The 12,487-nt window shown below is 44.1% G+C and overlaps 1 protein-coding gene across 22 annotated transcripts in view; it reads left to right on the top strand.

The window, feature by feature from the left end:
* ANK2 (ankyrin 2) overlaps positions 1–12,487 on the top strand; it is a 239,340-nt gene that overhangs the window by 164,973 nt on the left and 61,880 nt on the right. For all 22 annotated transcript variants that reach the window (XM_054204194.1, XM_054204193.1, XM_054204189.1 and 19 more), the window contains one exon: positions 9,187–9,331. In XM_054204194.1, coding sequence (XP_054060169.1) covers positions 9,187–9,331 — 145 coding nt within the window. The remainder of the gene's footprint in view (positions 1–9,186; positions 9,332–12,487) is intronic.

The raw sequence follows: 12,487 nt of genomic DNA, 5'->3' as shown, positions 1-12,487 counted from the left end.
ACGTGGATGGTAGTACTTGTTACAGGAACTTAAAATAGCTGGGGGCGGGAAGACTGCAGGACTTTTTTAATGGAAGAGGATGAACCTTTTAGTGATGGTGTAGTCTTTGGAAGAGGCCAGCAATAAGGTTTGTGTCGTGCTGTGTTCTTAGCCGCTTTAAAGTGACGTAAGGTGTTCTGAAATAAATTAACGCGACACGGTAAACCTGCCGGCTGTAAGTATGTAATTATAAAGGTGAACACGCGAAGAGTACTTGAGCGAATAAGTGTTACGGGTCCCATCGTGGAGCTCGTTCATCACTGGTGACAAGCATTTTGCCTGGGAAGCGGTGATACTGCATGATTGTATGCTGTTACATTAATAATGTAATATTCATATCCCTAAAACAAATTGAAGTGCAACACCCAGTCTTAGCAGTATAAAATAAAGGACCGTATAATGTATCAAATAGCTCGGCTTGGTATGTCAAGTCCTGCTCTGCATGGCCTATTTTAAAATATTTTGGCCGGACTGACCGTCCCACTAATTCTTCTTTAATTTTCATACAGCATTTTTATGCCTAGCAATTGTATTATTATTCAGAATTCCTTACCGCTTGCTGCACCTGTAAAAAAAAAAAAAAATCTTTCCTTTGAACAGAACCAGATTATATTTTGTATTTAAAATTGCATTATTTTTTTTTTTTTCCAAATTGGATTACTGGTTTTTAGGTGATCAGTATCAGAGTTAAGCACAGAAGCAGGTGTGGGTTCGTAAGCTTTTGTGCAAGGATCAAGGAAAAAGTGGGAAAAAAAAGGCTACCTCATAGGCTAGCAAAAACACGATTCTAGAAAAATCCTGCTTCATCTGCTGTAAGCCTGTTCCATGGTCCTGCGCGTAGCAGGTATTCTGTGGCACTAATACACCTTCCCTGCTTTGTGACCGTCAGGGCCAAAGATGTGTCAGCACAGTTTTATGAAGCAGTTTATTCATACGCCGCGGAAATACGCACGTGCACGTGTGTGTTACCGCTACTTAGTCTCTGTTTGTACCATAGTCTACCAGGAAGACTACGTAAGGGTAATCGTCCATCGTTACTTGCTCAGCGCCATGCCCGGATGTAATAAAGTCCCTGTTCAGGAGGTGATGGCCTGATCTTGCAAAAAAGATTGAGACGCGCTTCTCCATAAGGCTGGGGATTACGCTACAGATTCCCGCAGGCCTGGCTGGGATGTGGCTTCCGAAACACGCGTCCGTGCCAGCAGAAATGCTTGGCGTGGATGGACTTGCGCTAAAAAACCAGCGCGTTTTTAGCACCGCGTCTGGCTTAGCCGTTCGTATTGCTCAAAAGCTTCGTTCCTTTAAAGCTGTTGCCACAAACGAAACAATTTGCACCTGAGGGATCCTTACAGCGGTGAAGGGCAATTAGAGCAAAGCATCTTGCGAAACGCATTTCAGTGACATCTGCAGAATTAGTGACCTTAAGCACAAGCAGATGTTTCTGTTAGGGCTGAGTCAGCGTAGACACACAGGAAGATCTAGAAAAGCCAGGAACCTTTTTAGTGTATTCTCCTCTGTGTTAATATTGCGTTGAGGAGCATGTTGCTGCTCCTCTGCCCATTCCACGCGTTATTTTTGTGGCGCGAGAGCTGTACGAGCTGCCGATGGTTTATCTTTGTGATGCCCGTCTGAGCCAGTACAGTAAGTGTGGTGCCCTGTATAGAGGATACGAGGCCAACCAGTAAAATAGGTTGTGGAAGAGCTCTCCTTTGTGTCTCTTTGGGCTGCCTCATCTCCTGCTCTCTCAATTTTCAAAAGCTCCGGTTTCACCGTCTCTTTGAGACTTAAGTTCTGGCTGCTGCAAGAAGTTCTCGTAGCTCTAACCACACGTTCCCACATCCTCCAGTACGTCAGCACAAACGTTTCACCCTGTGGTGAAGCAGCCCAGAGAACTGATCTGTCTGAAAATTAGTCTCTCTGTTTGCTCCGACAAGTTGTTTTTCGGCCAGACGACTTTTGCTGGCAGGAGGAAGGGAATAGAAAGGCTGAAGCAGAAGGTGAGGCACCGTGTATTTTTGACTGGTCGTGTCCGTCCGATCTCAGTCTGTCTTTAAAGCTACTGACCATTATTCCCACTCACGATCGATAAAAAACGGTTGCTTGTACGTTTACATTGACCTTAAGTAGCTAAAGATTTTATGGCTGCTGACAGAACTTAGAGATATTTTGTGGTCGAAGCGAGCTCTGCCAAGGCAGAGGAGCGTTACCCACCCGCGGGCAGCAAGGCCTCTCGGGCTGCTGTTCCCTGGAACGACATGGCTCTGAAGGATGGCTTGTGTGTCAGCGCGTGAGGTTTTACAAATATTTTTAAAAGCGCGACATAAAAGAAGCGGTAATTGCCGCGTGAATTTCACGAGGGCAAAATGAGTAAATACTCCGTATCCTCGGGAAGAAGGAAAAGACTTCCCCCCCGCCCCCCCCACTCCTTTCACGTCAGTGCATGCGGAGTCTTGGCCAGCAGGTTAGATGGGAGTCATAGATAATCTGTACTAGAGCAGGCTTTCCTTCCTTACTGCCCAACGTGTTCCATATTGTGAGGAAATTTCCTGTTGCATGGGAAATATTTACCCGGTTTAGGGGGAATTTTCCTCTTCCATGAGAAGAAAGCAGCCTTCTCCTTTGAACGCACGGGATTTAGGGGGAATCTTCCTCTTCCATGAGAAGAAAGCAGCGTTCTCCTTTGAACGCACGGGATTTAGGGGGAATCTTCCTCTTCCATGAGAAGAAAGCAGCGTTCTCCTTTGAACGCACGCGATTTAGGGGGGATCTTCCTCTTCCATGAGAAGAAAGCAGCGTTCTCCTTTGAAGGCACGGGATTTAGGGGGAATCTTCCTCTTCCATGAGAAGAAAGCAGCCTTCTCCTTTGAACGCACGGGATTTAGGGGGGATCTTCCTCTTCCATGAGAAGAAAGCAGCGTTCTCCTTTGAAGGCACGGGATTTAGGGGGGATCTTCCTCTTCCATGAGAAGAAAGCAGCGTTCTCCTTTGAACGCATGGGATTTAGGGGGGATCTTCCTCTTCCATGAGACGAAAGCAGCGTTCTCCTTTGAAGGCACGGGATTTAGGGGGGATCTTCCTCTTCCATGAGAAGAAAGCAGCATTCTCCTTTGAAGGCACGGGATTTAGGGGGGATCTTCCTCTTCCATGAGAAGAAAGCAGCGTTCTCATTTGCTTCACCTTCTGTCGTTCAGCAAGTGCTGCATTGAGTTGCGGATAGCTGACGTGCTGATTCATCTTAAGTCCTGTATCTATATATGAAGCCGTACATGAAACTCTGCTTTCCCGACTGGCTAAAAATAAAGCAATTTTAAAGCATTAGCAAAACCGTAATTCAGGGAAACTTCTACTTGGGGGAGCATTAAATACAGGATTGACTTTAGGGAAGTGAAGGTGTCCAAGGAAAGTGTCAGAGAAACTCTGCATTAGACGTTCCTTTAAAGATGCTTCAGGACTTACATATTCCATAAAAAAATACGTGCTTGCCGTAGCTCTCCCTTCTCCATCTGTTGCTTTTGAGGAGCAGCACTTATGTGGGGAGCTGTAGACGTATCTGCGCACTGCAGAGAAAACAATAATTTTGGCAAACTCACGTAACTGTATCTGGCTTTAAAAACATCTATTAAAAGCAATTTCTAGCAGTTTCTATCACAGCCCTCTTTTTTTTTTTTTCTCTTGTTTTGTTTAAACTCTTGACTATATTTTCTCTATGCTGTGTTAGAAACAATTCCAGAGCAATTTTTCCTACAGCAATTGTATTTTGCACTTCCCTGGTGTAGCGGGAGACCTACAGGAATGGTGGGAGCCGCCTTTCTTGGGGCTGCCCTAAAGGCGTTGACTCTGGCGATGCATACCCAGAGCGGTGCGGTGGAAATTCTCAAACCGCTTTCTCGATCAAACATTTGCGTAGCTCCCTGATATCAGGGGACAATTAATTTCAGGGAAGGGGGAAGCTTGTCTGTTTTAGAAACGTTAATGAAGCACTTCTGGGAGCCAGCAGTACCGATTTGCTGAGCTGAGAATGGCACGTGGCTGGTGCTTCAAAGCTACTATCTTCTAAATGTTACTTTGCATTTAAAGCACGGTTTGGGGCTCGAAGCCCCAAGTTCATGATTGTTGCGTGATTTAATCAGTGTTATAGGTAGGACATGGCACTCCCTTTTGTAGAATTTAAGAAAACCAAGAAGGGAAGTGCAGCAGCATCGGTGCGGGTCTCCGGTTTCCATGGTTTGGTAAAATCCTGCGTGTTGGGCCAAAGTGCCGCTGAAGGAGCAGATATGTGGTCTCAGCATGCGGCCTGTTCCTCTCGGCAGTCCGGCCAGTGATTTATAATGCTCCAAGCCTGTGTTCAAACACGTGAAATCATCATCAGCAAAATTAGCTTTTTGTTTTCTCTCTACCACTCGCTTAGAGTAAAGCGAATATTTACGGCCGGTCCGATCTTCCCAGGTGCTTCCCTTCCTGCTAAGAGCTGTCTTAGAAATTAGCAATTGAGATCCATTGCTATATTTGGATATTACGGGTTCACAATACACAGAAATGGTAAGTGGTCAGCATAAAATGTAAAAAAAAACCAAAACAAACCAAACCAAAAGAGGAGCAGAGCAGTAAGGGTCATCATATGACTATTGCTGACTTGAGCAAAAAGTCAATTACTTGTGTATTTTTGCAAGTCGCTTGGTTTTCTCTCTTTTAATGGAGACTTTGAAAACAGTTCAGCGTGGCTTTGGCAGCGACTGGCAACGGAGTTAACTCCTGCTCCCCAGCCTCGGCAAATTGGAAAAACTCCAGGCAGCTGCATTTTAAAAGATTGTAAGAAAGGTTCCCATTCATGCGTTGGCCATTTTTTGCCCAACTAACCGCACCATCACTGGAAGGGGCAGCTCCTCGTAGGCTCTAGGGTGTGCTTCTTGCTTCGTGGTGGTGTGAGGCTCCATCAGAGCCTCGTGGAGCACCGCGGAATGCTGCCCAGGCTGCTGTTTTAATTCCGTTTCTGTGGCAGCAGTGTCTTAAAGGTTCAGGGTCTTGTGAGTCAATGAGAACTAGCCGTCGGGTTTTTCCGGAGCGCCTGCACACCACGAAAGAGCAAGGTGGAGAAGTTCTTCCAGGTGGTGCCACCCGTGTTGCTCTTGGTGGTGCAGAATTGTGGGGGGATGCCCGCTCGGGCATGGCTAAGAGTCCCCAGCTGTGAGAGAGCTTGGTTGCATCACCGTAGCTCTACTGCTTCTGGATCGCTCTGCAGTCTGGAACGTACGGATTCACCAGCCCAAGAATCTCTGCGCCGCTCCTCGCTGCTTAAAATAGATGTGCCTTTGGTTGGCTTGGTTGTGGCAAAGATCTAAAACTTTGTGTAAAGTTACTAACAACCATCGATGCGGTTTTCACGGGCCCATTATGAGTTTCTGTATCAGGCCTTCCTTGTCTTAAGCGTAGTATTTGTATCTTAAAGTTTATTGAATTTTGCCATTCCGATTCGTAGGTTTACTGTCGCTCTTTTTCTCCTCTCTGTTCCATTTTCATCCTTTCTTTCCCTCTCTTGGATCCAAAGTGCCGGGTCACCGGTTTTGCAGAAGAGGCTGCTTGATTTAATAGTTTTTGTAGGTGGCCAACACCTCATAGAAATGTTTAGCGCCTTTTCTAACAGGTCCATATCTCCTTCTCATTTTTTCCGAGTAACATGCCTGGAACCTGCTTAAACTTATGCTGTCCCTGCAACCTGGCCCCGGCCAGTCCCACCCTTTGTATCCATCTTCTTGCCTTCAAGTGCTCTCCTTTGGGTTTTTTTCCTATCCCCCCTTCTGAGGAGAAAAGAAAGAAGCCCAAGTGTTGCAAATCTGTACAAAATACATGCTTTTGAGGGGTCTTACATCTTGTTCCAGGGCGTTAGTTTGGCCACTGGAAGCAGATGAATGGACTAACCAGATCGCTGCTCAGAGTGCGGTGGGACCGTCCCGCTTTGTGTGTTATGCTCTGGAAAAGCAACCCATCGTATTGAAATCATTTGCACTCTGCAAAGCAAAACTAATAGCAGCAGCAAGCGCAGGGACTTAGCTGTTGACCACTTTTTTCTTTAAGTAAAAAGAGATTCCTAGGTTTGGGGATTTAATTTTTTTATTTATTTATTTTTTGACTTCTTGTTCGAGTGTCTTCACCAGTAAACACTCAGCGTTTCTTTCAAGAGGCTCCAGGTACTTGATACTTCCCTTCGAGTGCATTTTATATCCTTTCAAACCTGCCCTAAAGAAGATGACGTTATTCAAAAACACGGATTTGGACAAAATTTCTTAAGAGGTGTTTGAGAGAAGGGCAGTAGCAGCCATGAGGCCAAGACTGGACAGGAATGCTTTAACTGGGGCACAGCGCAAGGTCACCCGGTGTTTTGTAGTGTGTTTTCCCCTGTCGAGTACACATCTGAAAGGCTGTTGGGATCGTGGAAGAAAGGAAGGTATTTTTTCAAGTAAATAGAAGATAAATCACCAAGATAAATCAAAATCCATCTGTAAGTTCATAGATGCCCACTGCAAATCACGGAGCATCAATGTCAAGGGCTGTTTTTGTCACAGTGATGAAAACATTCCCGTCGTTAATTTGATGGGGAATGTGATGACAGATGAATCGTTTGTAGTGTCACTAAAGAGGATTATTTCTCGTACCGCCACAAAACTACCGTCTGGTAAGATTTGCCGTGTAAAGAAGCTCGTGGTCAGCCAAATACGTAATTTCTTCTCAACAGATAACATGTTTGAGTTGACTGAGACTCGGGAATGTAACCGTTAGATCTTTTTAATGACAACGCAATATTACCGGCAGGGTGAATGAGTGCTTGTTACACGGACTCAGAACAATTCCCTTTGCCTATGTGGAATTGCCCTGTAAGACTCTCAGGTAACCACAGTCGTATGAACCGTTACGTTGCTACCCAGTCATTTAGACTGAAATACATATATTTTTTCCCCTTTTTACATTAGGAGGTGCGACTTGTTTTGGGGAGTTCATCGCATTAAGGGAAGATGGAAGGGCACAAGGGGTTGGCGGGGAGTGACTTTAACTTCCAGTTCACTCACTCAAGACTGGTATGCTGGCAAATACGCTGGGTTATCAACACATGGATGTCCTGAAGACATTGGGAGGCATTCACGGATGGTCTCACTACTGTTCGCAGATGTTCCCATCGCATAAAACTAGCGTTGCTTAGGCCCGTTATTGACAACTCTTAGATGAGACGCCAAAGCGGAAATAAGAGCAGAGTTTGGGATATTTTTACTTTTTTTTTAAAGGATGTGGGCATGATGGAAGTGGTGAAGATTTTGCCTTTGTTTCTGTTATAGATGGAATGTGTGGCGTGATTATAAGTTTATCGGAAATATAACTTGAAATTCCTTTTGCTGTTTGATTAACAGCATTGCCTTAACATCTTCCAAGTTTTCACTAAGCCCCGTGCTTTATAATGTGACATTCCCAGGAAACAGGAGGCATCATCTGTCGGGAGACGGGAAACATGCAATGATTAAATGCATTTTATTGTTTTCTGTGAAACTGTGCCCGGTTTCTCCCTCTTCATGTGGGCAGATGGGATTCTCAAGAGCTTTTGTTGTTACACCAAAAAGATTTAGGCCTCATTTTTACATACAATATTTCTGTATACGAAAAATATTTTTAAAACCCCAAATGTTACTTAGTTTTTTAGATGACAAATTCTAAATTATTTACCTATTAGCTGAAACATCAAGCTAGAAAAACTAGCTTGATTTCTTTCATGAAAACAAATACCAAGATTTCTTCCTTCCCCTCCTGTGGCTTGTCGTACCAACAACAGTTTGCAGGGTGGGGGGAAGATGCTCTACCAGAAATAGCAGCGGTTACCATAACTGGGTTTTGCGATTTTGCTTTATTAAGGCTTTAAATGACACAAGTGGCCTTTGAATGCCACAAGTGGCAACTGTCCTGATGCCCAAATGAATTCTGTTTGAAACGGCATGGATACGGCTTACCTAACCTTTACCATCCGTCGTGTTTCAGCAGATGGGGGTGAATTACTGCACCTGGAACGTGTAGCCCCTGAAGACTGTTCCTCTATAACGCTTGCAGTCTCCTTCGTGTCACTGAGCTTCACGTTCTTGACTTTTGCCCGTGCAGCTTAGAAAATGAGAAGGTTTGAAGGTTATCGGTGGCCCAGGGTCATGGTGCGCGGTTCTGTGGGCCACCCCAAGGCTCTGCCAGGCTCAGCGAGTAGTAATGAACCATCGGGAAAGGGACCGAAGTCTCCAGGCGGAAACCGTGGAGAGAAAGCGTGTCGCAAATGGGAATGAAAAGCAACATCTCCACATTGCTTGGCACTGTAATCTGGTTAAGTCTGCTAGGGAAAAGCAAACTGTGACTTCATAGAGGCGGAATTTCCTGGGGAAAATAATTTTGGACCTAAAAAAAAAGAAAATTAAACCCTGTTAGTCACAGGATACGCAATAAGGTTACTATGTCAGCAGCCAATGATCATTTAGGCTTTGATTCATTATGAATCACTTTTCTGATTAATGATCATTACCATCTATGCATGTGAGCTTGTTTCCCGTTTCTGGGTATTACTGTGATTTAGAAGTAGGAATTTTTTGGGTGATCGCAGAAGGGTGTTGGAACATGGGTGAAACAGCCTCATATGCTGTGGAGTGTGGACAATGGAGAGTTTAAATTCGGATTTGCAAATATCAGGCATAAGGCCACAGAAAACCCCTTTTCAGCTGAAAATACATAGCTTACAGTCAAGTCAGTGGTTGTATTTGATCATAAACTGTCCATATAGCTTACAATAGAGCTGTGACCGGAGAGCAAAAATGGAGAAAGGAAGAGAGAGACCATGCTTTAGAGAGTAGGAAAGAGATTTGCCCTTTACCAGTATGTGCCACAGCAAAAATTAGATTAAATCTAGTTGATTAATCACCTTGCTTTCAATTTTATTATTTTCTTTTTTGTTTTAAATCCTGCTTGATGTGCCGATTTCCTTAAATACATTAATTGCTTGCGGTTTGCAGTGTTTCCTGAGTGGAAAATGCCTTCCCGTTTATTGTGCCATGCAGCTGTTAGATCCCAGCCTGTAACTGAAATCAAACCTGTGCGTGTGTGCTTATCTCTGTCCCTTCTGTGGTTGGTTTCAAGGTGATGACACAATGACAGGAGATGGAGGAGAGTACCTTAGGCCAGAAGACCTCAGAGAACTAGGAGATGACTCTTTACCGAGCAGCCAGTTCTTAGATGGTATGAACTACCTAAGGTACAGCTTGGAAGGAGGACGATCTGACAGGTATTTGCCTGGACGCCTATCTTTTCTTACGATAATTCCGCACGCGTTTTGTTATAAATGTTTGAAATCCCTTTCTCGGGGTCTTTAACTCAAGGGAGGCATGGGATGCACTCGTCAACATTTCTTCGTTGGGTATGTCACTGTGGCAGTCGTCACTTTGTCAGAGAAAGGTGTGGTCGGAAGGAATATTTCCTGACCAGTCCAGAAATAAATACGTTTGGCACTAAAACTGTATGCAGAGTCTAGTGAAGAATTTGTTTGTGATTCTTTTTTTTTTTGGTTCTTGAAAAGGCGTAGCTTGCTTTATTGCCTTTGTGGTCAGGCAAAGGAAGAAGAGTCTGGCTGGCTGGGGAAAGGGCTCATGACTCATCCCCATCTCCTCCTGACATGAGTCAGGGGGTGGGCGGGTAGTTGGACACGGCGTTTTAGCATTAATTGAGCTGACTTTTGGGAGTAGTTTGGCTATAGATATAAGGGAAGGAGCAATGGCCTCGGTCATTCTGCGTTGGGTTGGCAGCGAGTATATTGCTAGCAAGCGCATTGACTCTTTCTGTTTCGCCATGGTTGAATTAGCAGGAAAGAGAATCATTTCCTTCTTCTGGCACAGCACAGTATTTATGTTGTAAATAAAAAAAAAATAAAATTGGAAAAAATGTGTTCAGTCCAGACAGCTGGCTGATTTGCTTATATCTAACAAGTTGAACTTAAGGCTGGATGTATTTGTGACATAATAATAATGGCTGTAGCTTTAATTTTTATTTTATTTTTGTTTTAGAGAATATTTTATTTTAGAGAATGGTCTACAAAAAGTACAGCGATCCTTTTTCAAAACGAGAGCCTTTACTAGTGAGCGTAAGCGTAGACTCAGACTGGCAGATTAACGCCCACGGTTCGAGTTCGGAATAGGCTACCCGGGCGTTCCTGTTTGAAAATGACAGCGCCTAGCGTAAAACAGCAGTGTCTCCAGACTTACTGCCTTTAGAGCTAGGGTTCGCTAAAGGGGGGAAAGAAGAAGAAGAAAAAAAAAGTTGAGATGTTGGCAACAGAAGGAATTTTTAAGCTACCTCCTTTTCCAGCCTTGATTGTTATTCTGGCAGCGTTTCCGAGGCTGGGTGAAATCAGTAAGGATCCATTCCGTTGACTTGAGTAGGCTTTGAATTGCTCCCGGAACGAAAGATGTCAGGAAACAGTTGGGTTTGCCTCACAGCATGTGTAAATCCCTCCTCATTCAGGTCTCAGAAGCTTTGCAGTCTTTGTTGGTTTTTAGACAGCTTCAGTGAATCCACTGCAAACAAAGTGACTCTGTGGCTTTTTAAGTCTCAGAGGATGTTTACGAACTACATCAGAATTCTTAAAAATCCCAACCTTTTCTCATGCGCTTTCAATGGTGACAAAGATTCTTGTATTTTTTTTTTATTTCAAGATGTATGGAAACGATTGTGTCAGACGGTTTCTGCTCCCATTTAGAGTATTTTAGCTTTTAAATGCTGTCAGTGGATTTCAGTAGATTTTTCACTGGCATGTAATTATGTGTTTTATTTTGTGTTGTGTGAAAATTACTTCCCGTCCTGTATCAAGCACGATTACATTGAAATGAAGCAAAATTACAAAGGGAGAAAGAACGAAGGAAAAAAGTACATCTTACTAGCTCTGTGGTCTCACTTTCTGTCACTGTGAGGTTACCGGTTGTAAGAATTTTGACGGAGACCGCTTAATTTACTTTGCTTTTGCTTTAATGTGATTTTCATTGTGTTACACTGACCTGGGTTTTTTCAAGAAATTCAGTAAAGCAAAATAGTATTAGCAGTCCAGACTCACGTAATCTTACGCATTAAACAATTTGATGTAAAAACATGCCTTTTTCTTTTGTAACCATCTTCCCTATTTATTTTATTTCTCTCTCCCCTTCATTCTTTTCCATATGCTTTCATTAGCACCATGCCCAGGTAGGTATTCCATAGCATGACAACATGTTGTCTCCTGTATCCTTTTATGGCACCCATCTCTCTTCATCCATTTTGGAGGCCTGCTGTACGCCGGAAAGTTAATTTGGAGAACCAAACGGACGCCGCTGCTGTTGGAGATAGTTGTAGTCTCAAATGGGTACGATACGTAGTGGTGAACGCTCATCCGAGAGTACTCTCTGTCTGGAAAGGTCGTGGTATGACGGAGCCATTGTCCCACAGAAACATCCCCGATTCCCGCACAGATAAGAGTTAGCAAGGATCGGGGAAGTTGTACTAGATCGCAACAGCTGGTAGGTGTCCTCCTGTCACCATGCCCTGGGAAGGTCAGCCATTTTCCTTCTCCATGTGGAGAAACGGTGGTAGAATAAAAAATAAAGAGAATGGACGACGCTAGCTGGATTCTCCCTCTGGATGGTGAGAGCCAGAACTGATTCGGGCCATATCGGATCACCAGTGTTTGAAAAGACTCCATTTCATTGGAAGCCCCTTCCACCTTTCTGGTCTATGACAGGTGTGAGGATGGCTTTCTCTCTTTGAGTAGAGAAACATTTTCAAGGCTGATTTTTACAGTTTTCGATGATGCCAGGTTGTTTTCCCAGCTTCTGAAACAACATATACTTCCCACAACAAGAGATACACTCAGCGGAACTAGGGATTGCTAGAGCTCTGTCTAGACTGGCAAGTGGATGTGGATGTGACCGGGATGGTCTCCAGGTCATCCATATTAGAAACTTGGTCTGAGTATGCCCCTCTTATTTTCTGGATATCACCTGGGCTTTATATCAGGGCTTAGAAGATGTGGGTGATACGTGCCTGTGCAATACCTACCGTGGGGAAGGCACACTTTTATGTTCAGGAGCTTTGTAGTGTTCCTGGGTTCCACAGTTCAGTCTCTGTTGAGCCCGCAACCCCTGTGGCTTAAGATTTATCAACCAGATTTGGAAAGAATCTGTATTTAGAAACTAGTTTTGCCTCTGTGATTTAGGTTTGGGGTTTTTTTTAACAGGATTCCTGAAGACCTACTGTAGTAGTAAACAATTGTCCCTACGCTTCTGTAACTGGACTGGCGTTTCAGTCAGTACCATTACTTCTAAGTCTCAGAAGCACAGACCTTATAACTACTGATTTGCTCTTTGTTTAGCTGGTGCAGCTCACAGAAGGAGTCCAGTGTCATCTGAACACTAGTTTT

This window comes from Rissa tridactyla, chromosome 5, assembly GCF_028500815.1.
Source record: "Rissa tridactyla isolate bRisTri1 chromosome 5, bRisTri1.patW.cur.20221130, whole genome shotgun sequence".
NCBI lineage: Eukaryota > Metazoa > Chordata > Aves > Charadriiformes > Laridae > Rissa > Rissa tridactyla.
Note: the sequence above shows the minus strand (reverse complement) of the source record. Positions and strands in the feature narration are given on the sequence as shown.